Genomic DNA, 23,558 nt, shown 5'->3' with positions numbered 1-23,558 from the left:
TATGAGATGAACAGAGGCCTAATTTTTTTAAATTTGTGTGTTGGAGAAATTTAGCTACAGTAGAAAGTTTTCGTGTGCACGTCTTAACTCACCTGGTGAGCTCCTCGTGCAGGTTGTTCGGTTCTGAAGAGTAGAACTTCACTCTCAAGTGAAGGCAATATGGTGGGCCGACTAAAGGACACATCAAAATCACAGCTGAGTAAATATTATCAAGTTTAACAATACAATTTACAATCACAATGTATGTAATAACCAAAGTACTAGGATGAAAAAATGTAGTTAATTTAATATAACACATAACATACAGCAATAATGCAGGAGAGTAGAGATAAATGTTCTGTTCATTGGATGTTTTGATAAAGAAAAAGTTGTTCTGTATGTTTGGGGAAAGGAAAGGAAATAGGTTGAGGCAGGGCCTCTGTATACTTACTTTTCACTTGCTTTTTGATACTTTTTGAAACATCAAGCCAATGCTGAAACAAAATGCAGATTATTAACAATTAAAATAGCACAGCATCTTCAGCAAGGTCTAGTATTTAAAAAAGTTTTATGGCAAGTTGAATAATCAATATACAACAGTCATAATTTAACTGATGTGATAATTATATTTCTGCCTGTCCCTCTAAAAAGCACCACATCTTTAGCTAGCTTAAGTTTAGTACAAAAAAAATAAAAACAAAATTATTCAATTTGACACATGACCATATGCTTTTTTTCCACAACTCTTATACCTGCTTGTATTCAACATACAAACATTAATTAATTAATCCACAAAAATAAAACAGATAAGTTGATGAAAAGTTAGCACACAGACACATAAGTCAGTGTTCTGGTCAGTGCTGTAATTCTTCTTGAAGGCACTGTGAGGCATGAACAATGTCAAGGAGAGGTGGCAGCGGTGGTTGTGTTGTGTGTGCATGTGTAGGTTAGAAAGACAGAGAGAGAGAGAGAGAGAGAGAGAGAGAGAGACAGAGAGAGAGACAGAGAGAGATAAGGGAGGAACTCTCAGCACTCTCTAGTCTACTCTCCCCCACATTCCTTATAACAGTCCTCCCTCTCTCTCACTCAACTTCAATTTGCTCTCCCAACCATTTCACTGTCTACCTCCACCACTCTCCTCTTTGTCCCTCCATTCTGCTTCATCTTTACTCCCACCAGCTCTCCTTCCTTCCATGGCCTTCACAGAGTATCAGAGTGAAGGAACAGGGTCAGTGTCAGACCACCGACTTAAAACGCTTTGTCTCAGAGCACAGCCTGACTCCCAGAGCTGACAAGAGTCCCATAACCAATCCCTTTAGCCCATTCACTGAAAGGGAAAGTTCTTGTCTCAAGCCTTCCACCAAATGGGTGAATAGTGAATTGGACTGAAATGGAAAGTCTGGCTAGGAAGTGAATGCCTCAAACACTTGGTGAAACATAAAATAATACTACTGAACAGATGTGGATAATTTCACCACAGTAAATACTTTTCAAAATCATTTTGTTATCTTCATGCTTTAATATTTTCCCATGATTATTAATTATGGGAACTAAAAGTCATAATACATTATTTTTCAAAATTAACTGTTCAACCCAACAAATTATGCATCCATACCATGGCATGAAGTGAAAAAACAAACGCAAAGTTTATGAAAGAGACTACTGCATAAAGTGCATCTCCAATCTTACCGGCACTTGTGCCGAGTCCATGAAGCGTAGTCCAAAGTAGTCTTTCTCTACGATGTCCAGATGGTACATAATCTGCTCAAACAGCTCCTCACCTTTGGCTTTTTTCTGAGAACACACAAACAAACAGGGGACTTCAATATCTGAGCGTCAAAGTTCACAGTAAGGACTGACACTCATGATGGGGGTCATGCAAAAGTACTTAAAAATGAAATAAAGGGGACTCTATGAATGGTTAATATATCAACAGAGTCCTGAAGAAACGTCCATCTAAAACCTAAGTTTGCATTACAGCGCAGGAATGTAGGACTGTGAAATATAGCTTTGCTTTTCCTGTTGAGAGTTTTGGATTTGAGGAGGGTCTTTACTCAGTCATGAATGAAGCCTTCTGAAAGAATGAAATCCAAAAAGCAAAGGTATTAAAAAAAACAAACAAAAACAAAACATGGTCATTAGAAAAAATACTAGTTAGGGTTTTACAGACATTTCTAAATTAGTTTCTGCACCTCTTCAAAATACTTTTCTGAATGTTTTTACTTGGTTTAAGTATAAATGTTGTTGTGATTTGTCTTTTATGGGTTTGAATATAGAGAGATAGGAGAAAAAATATTAACATGAAGTATTCAAAGTTGGAATAGGTGCTGCCCTTTCTGACCAAGCCGTACCAGTTACTGCCTGTGCTCTGCCTTCAACTGGGAGAACTCTCCCTCACATGTGGACTCTGTCTTCAGACACACACACACACGCACACATGCGCACACATGCACACACACGCACACACAACTTTCTAACCCCACCATGAGGCACAGCGACTGGGTTGCTATAGTAACTGGGTTGAAGTGCCCCAGATGCCCAGGAGCTGAGGGAAGTGGGGTGTCTGCACACATCATGTGATCATGTGGCTCTATGAATTAGGAAAAGATGTAAGATCAACCAGCAGCTGGATTTTTTTCTCCTCTGTCCATCTTGATATTGTTTTATTTTCACTTTTGATCATTTATTTCTTTAACCATATTTGAGCTTGCCCTAAAATGATCTGTAATGTTAATCAAGAGTATGGCTGAGGCTGAGTATGGCTGATTGTGGTTAAGTCTAACAGGTATCCCCCGAATAAAATAGTGGAGTGGGTTCAAAGCAACATACATAAAAACGTTTCACCACTCCTGCTACTCCCGTGCTACCAGGTCAAAATCAACACTAATTTTAAAAAAATATTAAATTTTTAATATTGAGATTATAAACAAATAATCATTCATAAGTGTAGGATCACTCTCTTTTTCAAATTAACTTGAATGAACACGGTTACTGTCCACACAAAAACATATTTATTTCATATAAACTATGTACAAAATGTTTGCGAATCAAAGTAGTTAAAAAAGCTAAACTATGGATCAGCAAAGGAGAGGACCATGGGTGCTCTAAAGGTTTCCCTGTGTCTCCTTCACACACTCTCCCTCTTTCTTTCTCACTCACTCACTCACTCACTCACTCACTCACACACACACAAACACACACACACACCCCGAGAGAGCTCCAGGGCAGCTCAGGGGGGCTGGCCCCATGCTAGTTGGCATAGCTGAGAAGGCATACCGCACCCCTACAGTACCCAGGGAGAGACAGTACAAAGGACTCATTGTGTGTGTGTGTGTGTGTGTGTGTGTGTGTGTGTGTGTGTGTGTGTGTGTGTGTGTTTGTGTGTGTTTCACCCAAACCCTTGTTATAGTGCTTGCAGTATTGTTTGTCTTTCTGCCTGCCTTTGAGCATACAGCTCTGTCCTTCAGACACCCTGTCAGAATATTTAAGTTACAATTGAGCTGATGCTGTCATCTACAGACATCTGTAAGCATCCACACACCAACCAGTGTAGTAATGCACCTGTTAAAGTTGAAGGATAAGGGTTTTTAAAAAGGAAATATCATGCAGTTTGGTTGATGCTTTACCTGACTGTTCTGTAAAAACTAGCATTTTTAGCATGGCTATCCATAAAAGGAATAACATCCCTTAACGTATTATTTCAGGGCCATGTTTACTCATTATATTAAAAAAAGATAAGATGAAGCAATCATCTGTCTGTCCTCAATCATGCATCAGGTCACATGCACATTTGAGTTTGTGTGACTCTGCAAATACCACATACTCATCCACACCCAAGGTGACCACACAGCTGACATTTGCCTGAAACGATGAGCTGCACTACCATTAATGGAATAATAACTTATTTTGTGTAAAAATTAAAAAAGCATGTATTTGCTTAACCTTTTGTCTGGGCTACAAATCTTCCAACAAGAGAAAAGGGAAGATGGAGGAGCTGACAGTGTCAGTGGCTATAGGATGGTGAGTGGGGGGCAAAGATGAAGAGAAAAGAGAGGGAACTAAATACATTTAAAGTAAAGAATGTGAATCATAAGGCTGTGTGGACATAGATGCTGCTAAACAGACGTATCCCAGGGAGACAACTTTGGGTGGCCTTATATACTAGGGACACACACAGCTGGAAAGCCACAGTATGTGAATGGGCCCTATTCAGTTTTAGATTGTGTCTCTGCATCTACAGCCACTTGAACATCTAAACAGAAAAACAAACTGCACCGTTTAGCAAGGGGGTCCCCCACATTTCTGCCACCCTGAGTTGAATTGACAACTGTGCAGCTTAAGAACAACACCACATGATTCCAAACTACAACAAGGGGAGCTATAGTCTTTTTAATTAAGAATGAAACTGTGTTAACTTGTTTTATAGATCTCATCCTACTACATAGGCCCTATAGACCATAAACTACACTTAAAGCAAACACAGACCATATGCAGAAGGCAGTAATGTGCTAAGATTAACTTTTTCTCAGGGGCTGTTTAACGAAATGATAAGACTGGCTGAAACACTGATAATGGGAACCTGCCCTGCAAACCTGCTCAATTTCCCTCGACTCTCATATGTTTAGTCTATGTTTATATTCACAATGTTCCTGCAATGAGAGTTCTGTGGCCTGTGTTACAGAACTAACACAGTATATACTTAAACGTCCTAGGTGGGACTGTCTACACTGTAAGTGCTAATTGAGAAATGTGGCTTAAAATATAGGCAGGTCTGTGTCTCATGTGATTATTTTGAACCCATTTTTTTTTTTTAAATCATCTTTAACAAAGACAAGACTTCTTTCCTTGATGTCTTCTCTTCCACATGTCTTGCCTGGTTGTGTTGTGTGTCTTTCTTATGACCTTATCACTTAGAGAGAGTTGAATGATAAGAAATAAGGGTTTGCAGAAACTACCTATATCTGGGGGAGGGGAAAAACAAAGAAAGCTCATTTGAAACCGAACGAAAGGCCAGGGCCCTGCTGGAATGCATTCAGAAATCTAAGTGAATTTGAAAACCTTCTTCAGGTGCACACAGCAAATGCCTGGGAATTTTTAAGGCATGAAAGTACATTTAGGATGAGACAAAATCAATTAACTCCACCAGTAAAATAAATTGGTATTATAAAAATAACAACTAACACAGGAAAAACAAGCAATCATTTCTGCTTGAGTATTAACAAAAGACAGAGAGCAAGAGAGATAAAGAGAAACAGGGAGAAAGCAAAAACAGTCCAAGCAGATGACATTCCACTAGAAAGACTGAATAAGAATATAATCTGACCTCTCTATGCACATAATACTGAGCTGATAGGAGGGATTTACAGCAGACTGGCTGAAAAATGTGTGACATCACTTACGAGACGTGCTGAATAAAATACATTTATGCATTCTTGTGGCTGCTAAACAGCTAAGGAGATCTGGAATGCTTGTTGATTTTAGGGAATGATCTCCTTTCATTCTGAGTCAGTTAGACTAAAAAAATAAATGGAGATGTAAAGAGAAAGAGAGTTTTTTTTGTAGAGAATAGACAAAATTGGAGTTTAAAATAATAACAAGACATATATATAGTAATAACGAGGAATGATACTCTCTTCAGCAGATTTTCTTTGGAATATATGCCAGACAGCTAAAGATAAGAGTCATAAAGGACAGTTAGATACCAGACTGGCCTCAATGAAATGCTGCAGATTTGCCAGATTTGAGAGACAGACAGTCCCAGGAGTGTAATCTGTGAGCTGGGTAAAAATAAAGATTGCATGGCAGAAGAAGATCCAAGTATTTATGCCATTGGTTCAAAATCACTGTTATAGTTAACGCTACGTTAAGTTTTCCCCAGCAGTGCCTTGGTGTTTGTCTAGGAGAAGTTCATACAGAGAAACAAAATAACAAAGCATGAGAAAAAGGGACAGGACATGAGAAGTAAGACAGAATAGACAGTCAGAGGTGGGGAGAGTGAAGTCCTGCTCTGTGTCCACTTGGTGATGAGCCCAACATGTCACATGATGTGGTCATGTGATTAAGTGTGTTCTCCAGAGAGGATCATGGAATTACAGGTGATCAGCAACACTGCAACACTACCACACACTCCCACTCCCACTCACACTACATAGGCTTAAAAGGACTGTTCTACTGACACAGGCATACATGGGTCAATAGCACACCTCTTGTGCTTGTTGGTAAAGCTGAATGAACATTTGACAGAGAGCTGTCAGAAACTGTAATCCATTTACTGAGCATTAACTGTCCTCTTAACAACAGCAGAAAAGTATGCACAATAGAAAAAAAGACTGGGAAACCCATTACAAGACACAGTTTATAGGTTCACATCCCTGTTGAAACCATCTACATTTAGGTTCATGTGTGATATCTTTCTCTGTATGTAGTCTCCTGATACAAAGGTAAGCCTTGCTACCTAGTTAAAAAATGTAAAGGCTAAAATTCTAGCAACTCTTCTTACCGGCAGGTCAACGCTGACATCCGTCCCATCCAGTAAGGATACACGGCAGGTTATGATAGATTTTGCATCCCCAGCAGCAGGGATGTGTGTTGTGGCTCGCTGGGCCTCCCTTAACCGGGTTTTCTCTACATGTTTCCGGATGGAGTGTCGGCCCAGCGTCCTGCGCAGGAAACTCAGCATGATGGTGGAGAGGGAGGGTTACAATACCACACCTGTGAGGGGTGAGGGCAGAGATTAAAATTCATAAGAAATAAGGCTATTTTTGCATTTGAAAACTGTACAGGCCTTCAGAAATGTTACATATACAGTACCAGTCACATCGGCAAGTGTGTCCAAACTTTTGATTGGTCAGGTGAACAATTAAATACTAGAAAGATGCTCTCTCTGTGTGTGTGTTAAATTGTTTTTAATATTAACCAGTGTATTACACTGGTTAATAGACAGACTTGTGTAGACAGTTGTAATGTCAGCCAGAAGGTGTCTAGTTACCCACCATGATTAACTGACATTAACCAAGAAAATGATGTACCAAAAATTTGGCAGATGCACCACTGTTGTTCACATTATGACTATTACATTATGACACACATATAATTAACATTAGTCACTATCTAATATTTTGGGTGCAGGAGGGAACATAACGCAACTGCTATTAATTTAAATTTTGGTTTTTAACGTTTGGTTATGTTACCTAAATAGCTTGCCTGCAACCTAACCTCCCTATATAGTGACAGTTACAGGTGGCAAATTAAATATTGGCTAACAAGAGGCTAGTAAGTAAAAAAAACAACTACGGATATTACTTTTTATAAGGTATATAAGCTAAGGAGAGAAGTAATATTAATATATCAAGTTAAAGTTAGTTAATGTGTACCAGTATTTGTTTGTCACGGTATCACAGTTAACAGTGTCTTGATTATCCATAGTAACAGTAAAAGGTATGTGTTAAAACCTCACTACAACAAAGCTAACGTTAACTTCAAACAAGGATAAAAATGTCTTATATATAAAATATTTACTTTAATTGTGTAATGGTATTCGACGAATATAAAATGTCCAGTGGCAAGTACAGAGAAGAGATTTGAGAGGGAGTTTACACATTAGCTAAATGAAGCAGTCAGCTAACGTTACTCGACTCCTAAGATGTGTAAACTTGTTTTCAGGTCTGCCAGAAAAAGAAACCGCTCAGATGGACTGAGACGGACGGAGCTTTCCATGCTGCCAATCTCCTCTGAAATATAAAAATCAACAGAAAAACTTTAACACATCCGCTGGATTATAATATAATATTAATCAAACAAAAACACAAAATATAACCACTAGCTTCACTTGTACTCAGCTCAGGCCTGAGGTACCTGGTGTAAGCAAAAATAAAAAGGTGTCCGTTTGTTTTATTGGAAGAGCTAACCGTTAGCAACGAACGCACAGAATACGTATAACACCGACCGTGCGACTGTGTCCCGTACAGCAAAACAAACGCCGCCTTTGGCTCTGAGAGCTGGATCAGACAGACACTTGCTCCGCAGCCACTTGTGGATCCGAGGACGCCTGGATGAAGGGATACTTACACAAACCTCCTCGTATGAATTCACGGTGAAAACACGTCTGCTTGCATTGCAGACGACTAAACAGCAACCTCGTACATTTCCATGGTTTGTAACTTGTTTCTCGTTTCTTTTTCTTCTTTAATTCCAGCTCGTTACCCCTGCGGGATAATTTCCTCCCAGGTCCCAACAAAAAGTAGGAGGCAAAGCTCTCCTCAGGATGTGACGTCACTATAAATCCCCAACAAAACTAAATTAGCATTTTTAAAGCGACAAACTTTTTTTTCTTTTCCTTTTGAGTTAGTGTTGTTAAATTAGGCTTTACGCAATTTTCTTTTCCAACCTATAAAACCCACAGGTTATATTCATATATGATTGAATTTATAATTTAATATTTTCAGTGATTTTCAGTGTCATTTGTTATTACAAGACCAGACAAAAAATACTAATATAAAGTCAAATATATAAATAGCCATATATTCATGGGATAGTTGTGTGCTGTTTAAAACTTCCAGTGTTAGAGGCGTGGCCTCCTCATTCATTTTCTGAATTTCAATCTTAGAGTGCGTCAGTCTCCATTTGACAGCAGCACCTCCTTCTGGTTAGTTTAGGAATAATGATTTACAAATGTTGCCAGAGACCACTGTGCTTTTTTAAGGCTTAAAGTTCATTACGCATTTTGAGTAGCAGGGGCATGTATAATTATATAACAATTATATTTAATTTAAGTGTATTTTGAAGCCAGGAGTAGAGACAGAGCTCTGGAGCTTGTCCTAACCTCTCACCTAAATATGTATCATATTTCATTGCAATCAAGTTTATTTATTTAATAAAAATTATTTCTCTTTAGTTTTTTTGTTTTGTTCCAAGCAGAGCAAGTTGAAAACTTTGCCAACAATAAATCATCAAATCTGACTTTTTATGGGTATCAAGTTGATACCCATAAAGACATATCTAAATATCTGTTTATACACAGTATAACAGGCAGACAGTATTTTATACACTGGGAAGAACTGCCTTAAATACTTAGCTCATACCCAGCTGTACTTGACATCTGTGAAAAGACACATTTAAGGAGACCTCCTTGACTTATTGTAGGCCTACACCACTTGAAAATGAGCTGTCTATAAGCACATTTGAAATGTGACATTTAAATCTTCCTGTGTGTGCTGTACCAGTGTGGTTTGAGTATTTGGTTCTTATTAGTACAGAAACTACAATAGATGCAATCTTTTTTCTGCTTTGATGCTTTAATGTGCAGTAATAGCACCCTTTGTGGCCTCTGGCTCAATAATACTGTTATAAAAAAGATGGTTAGATCCAAAGTATCTTCTATCAAATCATTATCATAAATCTTTAAGGATGGTTTGTATGCAACACAGAGGGGAAGCTGTTTATTCAGCGGTTTGTTTCCATAGAAAAACTTTTTTTCCCCCACATACCTCAGAACCTTTGATTTCCTTTTCCTTTGGGATAGCTCTCCTAGCATCAGTGTGTTTGTTTTTTTCTTTGGAGCCTGGCATTACAGAGATTTAGCACTATGGCCACCTCATGTGACTAATGGCTTCACTCTACGGTAAAATCTCACAAATCAAAAATCTAGAAATTTAAAGTGATTTCTATCGAGGTCATGAGCTTTGGTATATCTCATCTGCTCGCTGTAACATTGCCCAACCTCACTTTAAAGTGTGGAAAAGCAAGGTGATCTGAAGCCACGTCTCCATGCTTTGACAGACAAGCTTTAATTGTTCACAATCAAGCTTATAAACATGTCCAAAGCACCGTAAAACCATGATACCAGAAAGAAACAAGCAACTGAGGACAAAGGTTTTTATGACACAGGTAGGAGTTAACCAAGGGTATAATACGGTAAAACATTTCTCATTATTTTGTGTTTCATTATATATACACTCGCTGTTATAGATTACGTTTCAAATAAAACAAAAATTTTGAAATAGCAGTCTTGAAATACACACCATTTGTGTCACATTTGAATCATCCAAAGGAAGAAGAAAAAAAATCAAAAATAAAATAAAAACAAAATCTTTCTGCTCACAAATGATTTTCCCTTTTATTTTAAAGATTTTTTTTCATATACAACATTGTATTTACATGGTCTAGTATTATTTACAAAAAATTAACAAGTGGCACTGTGTAGTTAGGAGTTCTTTTCTTTTTCTTGTTCCCTACAGGTGTCTTATTTTCAAACAAAATAAAAATGATAAATAAAAAAAAAAAGACTCAACTCATCACAACTCATTTTAACAATGCTTTATGTCTCCGACTTTTTTTTTTTTCTTTCAGTAGCACTACCTGCCACTAAGCCTTCTACAAAGTGCTGTCCTTTCCCTAGCCAACTAGAACTGTTTTCATCTTTACAAAAATACAACTAACCCATGCCCTCTTTATGTCTGGTACCCTCCAAACTACCTTTGATCAGTACCCTGAACACACAGACAGTACCAATTATGTGTCAACATCAAAACACTTTGAACACAGACAGCTCATTGCTGGACATTTTGTGCAGATGGAAACTCTGGCAGCCCTGATTGATCAATTATTAACTTTTCACTGCAGCCAATGTTTTGTTTTCTCGTTAGAAATCGACAAGGTTTTTTGAACCTCAATTTAAGCGATAAACGATTTTGATTTGGTGGTATTTCGATTTGATTGGCCCTGTTGGCAAATACAAAAACTGATGGAAAAAAAGCCACTGGGGGTTTGAATAGTGTTGCTGTTCATTTGATTATAAGCTCATACATGTTGGGTCTTTGATGTATTAGTAACTGTCAATAAAAAATAAAAAGTTAAAAACCAGCTAATCAGTCAGTCATTCACTGGCTGGCCTCAGTTTGTCCTTCTGGGGAAAACAAGCTGTTTGAAACTGAGCTACTGTACCCATGGTAATCTGCTCAGATGTGTCATTCGCCTTGAGGCCATGCAGAGAGAGTGGGATCCATGTATAATGATCCAAAAGAGAGGCATCAGGGGAAAAACAATGAGAAAAATGGACTGTGGATGTTGCGTGGGCTCTACAGAAATGACTGATGTTGCCTGAGAGAAGGAGTTCTTTGGGAGAGGGACGCAACACAGGAGAGGTTTTAAAAAATAGAGTGAAGAGGAAAAGCAGTTTCTAGGCTCTTCTTCCCACCTCTACATGTGGCAAAAGTATGATTCAGCTGTTTGAAAGGGATGTATGAGAACAGTTAAAATTTTTGTTTCACAGGCAAAGATTGAGCCTGACTTAAACAAACAAAAAAAAAAAAAGACTCTCCAAGAAGGCTCTCTTTGCATTTTTTTTTCAAAAATCTTGAGATCAGGTTAGATTAGGTTTATGGCTTTATGGCACAACCTTTCATTCCAGTTAACCAACAAGCAGGCTTTAGACCAGACAGCTAACAAACTATATTTCATAAATGACAGAGGGAGAGAGGGAGCGGTACAGAGAGAGATAAAGACAAATCTGAGTATACACACACACACACACACACACACACACACACACACACACACACACACACACACACACACGCACAGCAGTAAGTCTTTTCCAGCAGAGTCCATTGTAGGAGCCAATGACAGCAGGTACTGAAGCAGCCGATAAGAAAAATATCTCAAATTATAAAGAGGCTTAAACTCCATTCCATACCGCTATGAGAAACACATCGACAGCCTGACCTGTACTTTGACAAAAAAAAAAAAAGAAAAAAAAAAAGAAACTCAACAAGCAACTTGATGCTGGGTTTTGTGAATTAAAAATACAAGTCATCATTTAATCTCTTATCACTCATAACACATCATCTTGGCTTAAAAACAACATGTGCCTTAAAATGATGAAGTACCACTGGGAAAGATCAATAAAAAAGATTAAGTATTAGTTGAATTTTCTGTTTGTGCTGCCTCTTTGAACTGTCAACTGTTCCCTGGCAGACACACACACAGACTCAGATAAAATTAATCAACAATGGTTGGTTTTAAGCTACGTTCCAGTGACCTCTCGACTCCACTGGAACTTATTCCTAAACAAATAATTAGTCATACTGATCTTAGTTTTGGGTCACATGATTGCTCATATAAAGTAATGAGCCACCAGTCTTCGTCACTGTGAAAGTGTAAGCAGGTACTTGGGTTTACTTCAGTTTACAGGTTACAAAAGTCTTGGCTTCTGGATGTGAAAAAAAAAAAATGTGGGGAGGCCAATGGAGGGAGCTAAAGTTCAGTTTTTACCCTTCACACAAAGGTGGAGATCAGTTCACCATCAACTCAGCAAGCAATCTTTTTGGTGAAACCTTGGGGAAAAACAAATACTGATTGCATAAAACTTCCAGCAGCTTTCAACCACTTGAGAACTAATTAACTGTTACTGGTGTCTGATCATATGACCCCTATTTGTTTCTAGCATAATGACCAGTGCAAAGAAATATATAGGTTGCACAAAGTGGATCGACATTTACTAAAAGTCGTGCTGGTCAGGGGTAACCAATAAGAGAGAAGCCTTAGTGGGCCTTTGCTATCAGTGTCGGGCTCAAGGACACTTAAGCAAGGACTCTGCTGCCCACACTGTCAGTCGCAAGTTTGATTTAAACGTTGAACTGACTGAATATGAATTTGAAGATAGAAATGAATTGCCCTCAGCCTTGTTTTCTCAGCTTTGTCAGCCATGACGACTGCAAAATTACTTCGATTGTAACTCAGTGAGACCGTGTGTCTACCGGGGCCTTTCTCTGTGACACTGTTTCCTTGTGTTGAATTCATTTCAAATAATCAATCGATGTTCAAAGTTAACATTTTCTTTCACCATGTCTATCAGTGGGAAATGTACAGTCACAGTTCAACAGTAGCTGCTGTGACTAGTACAGAATTGAAAGGGAGGTGCCCAGTAAACACAAGCCCTGAGGATTGTAAACCAGTTATATTCCTCACCACACCAAACGACGGCCACATCAGAGCATGTGTGTCTGTAAGCCCAAAAACACAGCACAAAGCAGGATGAAGTATCCAACTCACCACAGCATTGAACAAGAGGTGAGACACAAAGTGCTTTCAGCTGTCCATCTGTCAGTCTGTGCTGTCAGAAACTTAGACAAGAAAGCCGAGAAAGATAAAAACCAAGTACAATAAATTAAATCATTGTTCTTTTTTTCCACAAAAAAGCAAAAAGAAATAAAGAAGTAGTTAGAAGAAGAGGAATCACACTACTTTACTACCTAAGATTTAATCAGGAAAGCATGAAGCTCTAGACTCATACAAACAAAACATACAACTTTTTTTTGTTCAGTGGACAGGGTTTGACACAAACTAAAACACAATAAATACTCTTTCTGAGGAACAAAAGATAAGGTATATCTCTTTATCAGCTAAAAGGACACTAAAAAAAAGGCAGGTCCGTCTGGCAGACTCACTCAGAAGGGGACAGGGCAACCCTTGGGGTAAAAAAAACCAAAAAAAACCCAAAAGAAATAAAACAAAGGGAGGGGGTGGGGTGGGGCGGGGCTTTCCATCCATGGGGGCAGCCCTTCCCCTTCGTACTTATGGCACTACAGCAATTCCCCATCCACATTTTATTCTCTTATACTTTAATCTTCTCATTCTTTGTATACTTTTTTTCTTTACCCTGAACATACAATATCCCCTAATGGTACCTAGTCAACACAGCTGGATTTCTTTTTTTAATTCTATCTTGTCCATGATTTTCACGTTTGTTTGTTTGTCTTTTTTTTCCGTTTTTGTCCGCGTAAAGTGCAACAGTGCTTTTGTTCTCTCCTCCGACCGCCTGGCCTCTTCCTGGTGACCCCTGATGACCCCCAGGGATCAAACGTCACAGGTTATTTGGATCAGGCTCAGGGTTCGCGCTGGTCTCGCTTGTCACGCTGGTGGCACTTGCGACGCTCGGTTCCTCCACTTCCTCCTCCTCTTCTTCTTCCTCCTCCTCCCCCTCTTCTGTCACTTCCCCCACGTCCAGCACCTCCACCTCCTCGTCATCGTCGTCCTCTTCTTCCAGCCCTCCTTCCAGCAACTCCACCACGGCTGCCTCGCCTTCCTCTGTTGCTGCCGTCTCTTCCTTCTCTTCTGATGCTTTCTGCTGCTCTTTCTTCTCTTCCTCCCTCTCATCATTCACCTTCTCTCTCTGCTGGTAGACAGCGGTCTTGAGTGGTTTGACCAGACCCTCCTCATAGACTTTCAGGATGGCCTCACACACGAAGCGGTACTGGCTCTGTTAAAAAGAAGCAGAGAGATGTTTTAGTTGATGGTTTAGTGTGGCTGAGAGCAGCTGACAGACAAATGGATGTGTTTACATACAGGGGTTTGTATCATCATGGCCCTCTGATCTCTCATGGTCCTGACGATATCTAGAGGATACACTGGCTGACCACACTCCATTAGACACAATGCTGTCTCCATTGTGATCAGAACCCCTGTCCGACCAATTCCAGCACTGGAAAAAAGCAGCAGGGACAGAAATGGTTGTTCAGCTTCAAAATAAGTGCAACGTCGACTGTGGTTGCTATAGGTTGACAAAATCAGTCAATCAACATCAAACAACAGGGTTCACCATTTCACACAGTTCACAGAATGACTTCACTGTACCTGCAGTGTACCACCATTGGCTGGTCCTGTCCAGCCCGTTTGGTCCGCACCAGAGCCACAAAGTCCAGGAAATCAGTGGAGTCATCAGGAACGCCGTGGTCTGGCCAAGCCAGGTACTGAATCTGAGTAAGCTCTCTCTGCTGCTCACTCTGAGTGAACACACACACACACACACACACACAAAGACACACACAGGGAAAAGAAGAAACCCAATTACTTCATATTACATTTTCATTTACCGCTTTTCACAAAGACTATCTGAGGCCCTGGAAACAAACAGAGGGTATTCACTCTCATCTCAGTTAAGACCCAAGCTGAGTTAGGAATTAATTATTCTCAGATATCACTCACACTTGACCCAAAACAGATTATTGTATTTCATGTGGGCAACCTCCAAGCATGTTTCATTGAGCTCTGTGTCCTAGGGGGAGACTGCATGGTAACCCTTTTTATGTAATTATGGCCTTTAAACATGTTATGAACCAGAAAGTGTGAATAACAAACAGTGGTTTTATTCTTTCCACTCCACTGGACCACTTGGTGATTCACGCTGCTGTTTCCCATTTTATGAAACATACTGATGATACTGATGATATTGTCTGCGGTTTTACTACAAAATGCCCATTTTATATTTCTGGATCACACTATAAATAAACATGACACACTTCCTCTTTTGGTCATTCATAACTGGAAGAAAAATCTGACAAAGAGTAGTGTAGCGCAGAGTGATCAGAAAATAAGGGTCAGCGAGATTTCAACCCCACAGGGACACAGTGTGACAACGACTTACGCAAGCACGCACACACACACGCACACAAACGCATGCACGCACGCACACGCGCACGCACACACACACACACCCTACAGCAGAAAGCAACTACTGACCACTGTTTCTTGTGTGACTCAGAGCCCCTGTGTTCCTCTCTAATATACTGCCTCGCTGCATTGCCATGGTAACACATCTATCTCCATAGCAACAATCACAGGCAGAGGAGAATGCTAATTGCCTCCTCCTACAGCCATATACTTTAAAGGTCATGATACAAGGGCAACACGCAGGGAAGTAATCAGGAAAACACAGACAGCAGGAAACGATGAGGAAACAGCAGGAAAATGTGATACTTCATTCGGCAAAAGTTCATTTCTAATTAGATGTCCTTATCAGATGACATGTTGCATACTGTATATTACAGCAACAACTCAGACACAAAGATAAATTTAACCGCACCATTTTTCACCCATTAGCAAAATAAAAGCCTTCAGTTTCGAGGGACACGAATAAAAGTTCACCATGACATGTTGAAGTCTGACTGGAAGCATCAAAGGCTCCAACATGACAATAAAACAAACTCACACTTCCCTTTTCTGTGTTTCAAACTATCATCCCACTCTCTGTTCCTCTGTTTAGTTTCTCATTCTCTCGCTCTCTTATTTCAGCAATGTGACTGACTGGGGTGGTTGGGTTGTCATGGTAACCAGATCCCAATACGTGGCCCGCATGCAGCAGCGGGAGCCAGAAAAAGAACAGCCCACACTGGTCACTATGGCAACACACCTCCTCCGGGGTCCTCACCGGCTCATCCTTCCCGAGACTCTGGTCCCTCTCTCTGATTGGACCCAGAGTCTTTCACCCTGCTCTCTAACCTGCTCTGGTTATCAGCACACGCCCTCTCACTCTCTCATCCTTCCAGCTTCACCTTTACCTCTATTATCTTCTGGTACTAGCTTTTCTCTCTGGTTTGTCCTTTTTTTCACCTTTAACATTATGTGCCTGTATGCGGGTTTGCGTGTGTGGTTACCTGTGTGTGCATGAGAGTCATCTCTCGGACCAGGAAGGCAGAGTTGCCCTCTTCGTTGTGGCACGTAACTGTGAAGTTTCCATAGGTGGTGGTGCTGTCTGGGTTGGGCCAGTACTGGTGACACTTTACCTATGAACACGAACAAAGTATTCAGTTAACAACTCAGGTCACTTCTTGTCACAGGACCCAATTTCTTTTGCATTTACAGCTAGTTTGACAATTAAGAGATCTTAGATGCATTGTTTTAACAGTGACATAACTGTTCCTCACTCTGTGTATTTAATGAATAATGAACAAATTAACAAAAGACAGTTGTCTGCAGGGTGTGTGTGTGTGTGTGTGTGTGTGTGTGTGTGTGTGCGTGTTTGTGTGTCTTAAGGAAGAAAGTGTAACAGGAGATAGATATGTATTTCATGGCACTAAACAGGCTCACTCAGTATCAGAACTTGGGATTTCTACAAATGGAAAACCTGGATTTTAAACTCAGAGACACAGTACTCTCTGTGTCACAGTGTCTCCACACAAAGTCTTTCAGCTGCGTTTTTCAGTTGTCCATCTCACGTGTGACTGACAGAACAGATATTCTCCTATTTTAATCAATCCAGCTGTCTACATAGGCTGCATAACAGCTTGCATATTACTTGCACCATAAGCCTGTAGGAGCCACCCAAAGCACATTTTTACACTCCAAGTCTATTTTCCTGCGTATTATGCACATAACTGCAGTGATTGTGTAATGGGCTCTGAGCCCTGCCAAAAACTAGGGTGACCTACAACTTCATACAGTGCCCGAACACATTGCGTGGAGCACCGGAGCTCCTGTTGCTAAAGTGCTGCTCACAGTATGCCTTCTGTGTACACACAATGTCAGACGTCACAGTGTAGCTGCGTCCAGCAATGCCATATGTACAGTAAAGGTTTTTGAAGATTTTCCAATGGATTTGTTCACATGCTGCAGTCCATGTATAGTTTCCAGTTGTGTCTTTGAAGAAAATGTCCACATACCCGCCCCCTCTCGACCTGCGTAGTCAGCATGACAACCATGGATGAGCCCTGTTCCCAGGTCATTTGCCAGAAGTCAGGGCAGGTGTTGGGCAGCGGGCCCTGGCATGCTATGTAGCGGTTTATCAGACTGGAGGCTGGAATCTCCATCTACAGACAAACAGACAAAGAGATTGAGATACAGATGTATTACATTGCAAGGCTCTCACTTTGCAGCCTCTTTTTCATATTCTTTTCAGATGATAAGATGTGCTTTGTGTGTTTTCAACAGTGCACAGAGCTAGACATTGTCACATTTTTCTAAAAGGTACAAAAAAATAAAAAAATCAAGTGCCTTTCAAACATTTAAATACTTTAACCTGCTGGTAAGTTAACAGCAGTTTGTCTCCTGTTTGAATCAACCTGAGTCACTTACAAGGTCTGACCTTGTAAGACTATCATAACACTCAAGTCTGAACTGAATGACACTATATAATGCAAACATCACAGCAAAATAAGGTTGAATAACATAGAGATTAATACGGTATTAATTTTGCATATTGTTCTAACTTTTTACAAGCGCTCATATAAATTTCCAAATATATTAAATGAAGTTAAATAATTAAATGAAATCTGCCAATTTTAGGTTGCTGAGACTCTTCTCATATCAGTCAGTTCTGACTTTTTACCTCGTGGTGGGGCACAAAAGAGGAAAACACCCCTAAGAAATCTGCTATAACCATCAGACCAATTAATATCCTGGAACTCTACATACAGCACACACACAACAAAAGGAAAATGAGAGACACTGCTGATTCATGGTTTTGTTTTTAACTATGTCTGGTCAATTTCAGATTGACAATAGATGGAAGAGTGTTTTCTATCTAATAGATGAAGACGCTCATGAGAAAATTTATTAGTGGATGTAAAGGACTCATTGAACGAGTAAGAAGCAAGGGCAAGTGTCCGTCACGCTCACCACTATCATTAATTAACCTACAGAGACAAACAATGAAGCTACTGCTAAATACATCTTCAAAATCCATCTTTGATGCAGCCTGTTAGAAAACTAACAGCAATTTACTTTCTTCATATCATTATTTTCCAGTTCACTGTTGTTTTCATTGTGTAGCTCTGCTTGTGAAGGCTCTTCTGTGTTGAGTGCAGCCATGATAGAGCAGAGACCAGACGCTGGTAATGTTAGAGACGTCTTAAATTCATAAAAAAAAATGAAAGGCGCCTTATTAACATCCACAAGTTTCCATTAGCTTAGAAAGACAAATGCCTGGCTCACTTAAAAACTTGCAAAACGTTAACGCTCAATGTCACTCGCTTGAGAGTGGTTAAGTGGTTAATTCATTCACCATTGTGGCCACCATAGTGTTTTAACATGTGTTTGATGGTTAACAAAACAGACCACCCACCATGCCTCAAATGAGCAAAATGCAGAGATATTGATGTAAAGATGAAAGAGCAAAGTGAGGAGGACAAAACTCACATTGATGTAATTTGCATTGATGTAGTCATCTGTGCTTTTCAGAATGACCCGGGTGGCATCATCTGCCGGGAGAGAGACAGAGAAGAAGAGGGGGTCAAATTACAGATAAAGAATGATGAGAACAATTTCACAAGGGAAGAAAGAAAAAAAAGTTCAAGAGGAGAACAGGTGGAGAGGAGAGAGAGAGCGTGACGGGAATAACAAAAGGTTAACGTCGGTACATATTTGAGCACACAAGCCAACAGAAATGATGAAACGGCCGTGTGCAGTCACTTACAAGGAGAGATGTCTCTGTAGCGATTTTTGGAAACGTTCTGAGGTAATTTGGCACACAGCATGGTCATCCCCGGCCTCTTCCTGTACAGTTGCTGTGATAAAAGCAGCACAAATTTATATTAAAGTACCATCAAGATCAATAAACACTAACCATTTATTTGTCCACTTTGTGTATGTAAATATGCACAGGCTTCTGAGAAGGTCTAGATCAGCTCTATTTGGAGAGTGCCTGAGATAACGTATGTTGTGAATTAGCGCTATACAAATAAAAACTGACTTGACTTGACTTCTAAGTGAGTTCAAATGTATGAAAAAAACTCTAGTTTTTTTTGTGTGCACATGAGCACTTGTATGCGTTGACCTGATGTGCATTTAGATGTGTGTGAGTGTGTGTTTCTATTTGACATTCCTCTTCACTAATAGCACAACACTCAAACAGGAAGCTGTTAAGTGATGATAAAAGACAGGAGGTTTGAATGTGGAGGAGGAAAGACATTTGTGACAACTCCTTAAAGTAACAATTACTGACTCATCTTTGCATCTCTATGTGAGTTTATGTGACTATATTCCTGTGTCTTTCTCCTCACATCAAACTGTGCCAGTATAGCTCCACTGCTCAGGCCTTCTTTCAGTGCGACCATAGAGTCCCTCAAAGCATGCTGGTCTAGCTGGGCGGGGTCCTGAGGGGACTTCTCAGGGATGTACTGAAAATCTGGCTCTGAGTCCACCTTCTCCTCCACCACGTCATAGATGGCTGAATATGACAGGGAAGAAATAGGTCACAGGTTACATACACATGGATGTTTATGCAAGCTGAGGCCTCAGGGGGAGCTCATTTATCTTCAAGTATGCAAGGAAAAAAAAGAAAACAGCAACAATAAAGGAACACTAACAAACTGAACTACAGGAATACATAGTTCATGTATGTGCAAATATTCATTTACCTACATTTCCTATATTATATTTAAAATCGAATGTGAATTTACAGGCATTCAGTGCATTGATACAGTCCTATATATGCTTTGATGTAATACAGGATAGAATGCACAAATCCCTCTTTGACCCAGTTAAAATATCAAGAATTTCCATGTTTCATCATCTTTAAAAGCTCCCCTCCCCGCTTCGCTAATGCTGATTAAAGCAAATGCTTTGCCATCTTCCTACACAGAGGATGCATATAGATGAGATGTACAGAGTGTAAAATGTACAACTTCAGAGATCTCATTTGCCATTACAAAAGGAGACCAGAAACAGAATCCAGGTTTGTGACCACACGTGTAGCTGTTAATGTTCAGGAGCGGGTTCCACAGGCTCTGTATGATACACTTAGCCGTGTATCACTTATGTGTTTACAAAGAGGAAGTTCATGCATCACTAAATTAAAATGGGCCGAGCCACACAAAGTCTTTCTTACATAGAAACTAGTTGTTGCTAAATATTCACACACATTAACTGTTAGATGTAACTGTGATGAAGCTGGCTGAAACAACTGACAAAACTAGCAAGGTAATATATAATACTACTACTATTGACAAAGTTCCATAGTTTGGTCATGTGACGATAACCAAGAAAGTTCCCTCTGCTGAGGAAGACCATGAGATGTGGCTAAAAGCTCAGGAAGAAGCTTGTAAGTGGATCCTGAGTTTGCTTTTTTGGTCAAATATATGGCCCATTGTAAACTGAAGAGTTTACTCATTTGTTAGTGTTAAAACATTTCACAGCAGATCTGACCAATGGGAACAACTCACCATTTGGTCTGACCAATAGAATGAGCTCCCCAGAATGGCTCTCACAGCTGGCCTTGATGAACATGACCACCTGGTCATGGGTGTGGTCAGAGATGTCCCGGCCGTTAATTAAGACCACCTGGTCGCCCTCGTTAAGGCGTGGCACACACAGGTCAGCCTGAAAGGGAGGAAAGAGGGAGACAACAGAGGAGGGAAGAGAATAAAAGAGAAGGAAGAGTGGGACACAACTGGAGGTGAGATAAATGAAAGTGAGTCATTTTTGTTGAAACTTTTATAGTTTAGCAACAAGTGTTTAGCTCAATAAAATGTTTCCAGTGGGAGCAAATGTTTGCAGATATGAGAATACTAAAATTGAGGTTATTTGTGAAGCTGTGACTGAAAATAAGAGCAGGAGAGGGACTGGGTTTCCTCATTTACTGACGCACGACTCATATGAAGTAGCTGTTGACTTACTGATGTTCCTGGAGCTACTCTAGACACAATGATAGGCATCTTCTGGTCTGCTCCGCCCTGGAGACACAGAGAGACACATGTTAACGGCACAAAAGCTGGGACAAATGTCCTCCCTTTTTTAGGGGAGAGTTAACATTTCAGGCAAAGAGTGTCGATGATACAGATGATTTGTGCCAAGGAGCAAAGGTTTTGACAACTTGGCATACAAAACAGGAAAGATTCGAAAGATGGTCTGAGCAACCACAAAGATAGAAAGAGCCTAAACAGACTTTTTCAACCAAGTCCAAACTAGTATCAGCTCTCACCTTCACATTGAAGCCGAATCGTCCATGCTCATCAGGTCTCATCTTGATCAGGACCAAATTGTCATGAGGGACTACTCCGTTCAGCTGAGGAACACAGTTGGACACAGATACATCAAATTCATGTCCTACTTTCATCTATATCATCTTCCTATGGGGTGAAGCAAAACTGGTTACTGCAACTCCACCAGATATATAAGTTGTTTATAGAATTAAACATTTGCCTTATTTCACTTCTTGGTTCTGGCCAGCAGGCAGATAGTAGTATACAGTGGGTTTATCAGTTTGTTTGCTGGAAAAGGCTGGCTATGGGAGGGGTGATGAAGCTACTGAGACTTAACAACACAGTCAATGTATGGGATTTAGAATCAAAACAATGAGCTCAAAGAGGTGAAGCAGCTCTTTACAGATGGAGAGTTCAGCATTATGTGAACCCCATTCACATTACACCAAGTGGTGTAATATCAAAAACACAAATTAATGTAGACATGAGAAACTTAAGCACCGTACATAAGGGACCCGCAGGAAAGGATTTCTCACATTCCAGCAGTAATACAGTAATGTTGCCATGTTTAGATTCAGATAAGTCAAATCTTTATAACATCACAAGTCTCACAGACAAAAAAGGAGACAAACTCAAACTGAGGGAGACATTAGATCTTAGATAAATTCCCCAAGAGAACTTCTTTAGTTGTGAGAAGTTTTCATATATTTTCAGCGAAGGTCTTACCTAATATGAATTTACGAAGGACAGTCTTTTTTCTTTTTTTTTTTTCACACAATGAAAATGGGACTCTGGAAAATTCCTTGAAAGATGAGTAAATGTTTGTATACTGATGTAATGAGTATTTCTGTCTTCTGTTGGCACACTGACCGTGGTCTTATCAGCATTGACAGGAACATCATACATCTCGTTGATGTGGTTGTCCAGGAGGCTCTGTTGAGAGTGGGCCTGGATGATCTGGCTCAAGGTCTTCCTACTCAGCTGCTTGGGAGGCAGAGCTGGAGGCTGGCCATCTACCCCCTCGGGAGACCTGAGGGAGGCAAAGGAAGAGAGAGAGAGAGAGAGAGAGACAGTCAGGGACAGAGAAAAGGAAACAGAGATAAGAAAACGGAGGGAGAACAGTGATTCATTTAAATGATGACAGTTTAACTTTTTGCCAAACAATCTGATTAGAAAAAAACAGGTTCCAGATGTGCTGATGTTTCTTCCACATCACCATTTTACATGACTACACCTGTACCCTTTACAGAAGACAAAAATAGTACTTTACAATTATGAGTAATTACAAAATTCATCTCCAAACTCTCTGTTTAGCAGCTGCAACTTCTAATGGAAGAAGTGTATTTTTAAAAATGATGAAACACTAAAGCCACAAACACACAGGTACAAAAAAAGACATGACTAGTGGTCTAGCTGGAGACCTTCCTGTTTGTTAAAGAGGTGGGCTTTGGAGGAGAAAGAGAGAAACAAATAGAGAAAAACAGATAAAAGAGGAGTAAGAGATTACAAGATACAGAGCGGCTTAATAGCACTGTGTTAGTCACAATGCATTAACCTCAATAAAAGGGCTGCAAAAGGAAAGAAAACAGTCGCCCCTCCATCATCCAGACAATAAAAGGCAGTCAGTGTGGATGGAGAAACACAGTCGGTCAGGTAAGGCTTTCAGTAGCATCATGGCTCTCTCTCTGGAGGGTAAAAGCCAGTTGTTTCACTCTATGTCAGTATCCGTATCTGTCTGTGTGTGTGTGTGTGTGTGTGTGTGTGTGTGTGTGTGTGTGTGTGTGTGTGTGTGTGTGTGTGTAAAGGTACTCCTTAGGGGCGGGAGCACCAGTCAAAGAGCATTGCCTTTGTTTTGGCTGCTCTTACCGGTGCCACTTTGTGTCTTAA

General features: G+C 40.1%; 2 protein-coding genes across 13 annotated transcripts in view; both read right to left on the bottom strand.

Moving 5' to 3' along the window:
- The window catches only part of epb41l5 (erythrocyte membrane protein band 4.1 like 5), a 34,265-nt gene extending 26,035 nt beyond the window's left edge, over window positions 1–8,230 (bottom strand). For 4 of the 5 annotated variants that reach the window (XM_023423107.2, XM_023423111.2, XM_023423110.2 and 1 more), the window contains exons 1-5: window positions 8,047–8,230; window positions 6,479–6,690; window positions 1,669–1,773; window positions 431–473; window positions 93–171 (exon numbers count right to left, since the gene is read on the bottom strand). In XM_023423107.2, coding sequence (XP_023278875.1) covers window positions 93–171; window positions 431–473; window positions 1,669–1,773; window positions 6,479–6,658 — 407 coding nt within the window. In that variant the 5' untranslated portion in view covers window positions 6,659–6,690; window positions 8,047–8,230. Of the gene's footprint in view, window positions 1–92; window positions 172–430; window positions 474–1,668; window positions 1,774–6,478; window positions 6,691–7,924 lie in introns of all 5 variants that reach the window. The other variant, XM_087178448.1, reaches the window with a different exon arrangement.
- Window positions 8,231–9,838: 1,608 nt separating this feature from the next.
- Window positions 9,839–23,558, bottom strand: part of ptpn4a (protein tyrosine phosphatase non-receptor type 4a) — a 68,242-nt gene continuing 54,522 nt past the window's right edge. For all 8 annotated transcript variants that reach the window (XM_023423115.2, XM_023423116.2, XM_023423118.2 and 5 more), the window contains 12 exons: window positions 22,542–22,701; window positions 21,671–21,754; window positions 21,366–21,422; window positions 20,913–21,069; window positions 19,752–19,918; window positions 19,166–19,256; window positions 18,889–18,950; window positions 17,415–17,561; window positions 16,410–16,538; window positions 14,611–14,759; window positions 14,323–14,458; window positions 9,839–14,236 (listed from right to left, as the gene is read on the bottom strand). In XM_023423115.2, coding sequence (XP_023278883.1) covers window positions 13,841–14,236; window positions 14,323–14,458; window positions 14,611–14,759; window positions 16,410–16,538; window positions 17,415–17,561; window positions 18,889–18,950; window positions 19,166–19,256; window positions 19,752–19,918; window positions 20,913–21,069; window positions 21,366–21,422; window positions 21,671–21,754; window positions 22,542–22,701 — 1,735 coding nt within the window. In that variant the 3' untranslated portion in view covers window positions 9,839–13,840. The remainder of the gene's footprint in view (window positions 14,237–14,322; window positions 14,459–14,610; window positions 14,760–16,409; window positions 16,539–17,414; window positions 17,562–18,888; window positions 18,951–19,165; window positions 19,257–19,751; window positions 19,919–20,912; window positions 21,070–21,365; window positions 21,423–21,670; window positions 21,755–22,541; window positions 22,702–23,558) is intronic.

This window comes from Seriola lalandi, unplaced genomic scaffold (genome assembly GCF_002814215.2).
Source record: "Seriola lalandi dorsalis isolate HSWRI2012SDOR001 ecotype SW California unplaced genomic scaffold, Sedor1 jcf7180002054689, whole genome shotgun sequence".
In the NCBI taxonomy this organism is placed as follows: domain Eukaryota; kingdom Metazoa; phylum Chordata; class Actinopteri; order Carangiformes; family Carangidae; genus Seriola; species Seriola lalandi.
The sequence above is the reverse complement of the archived record's forward strand: the minus strand, read 5'-3'. Positions and strand labels throughout refer to the sequence as shown.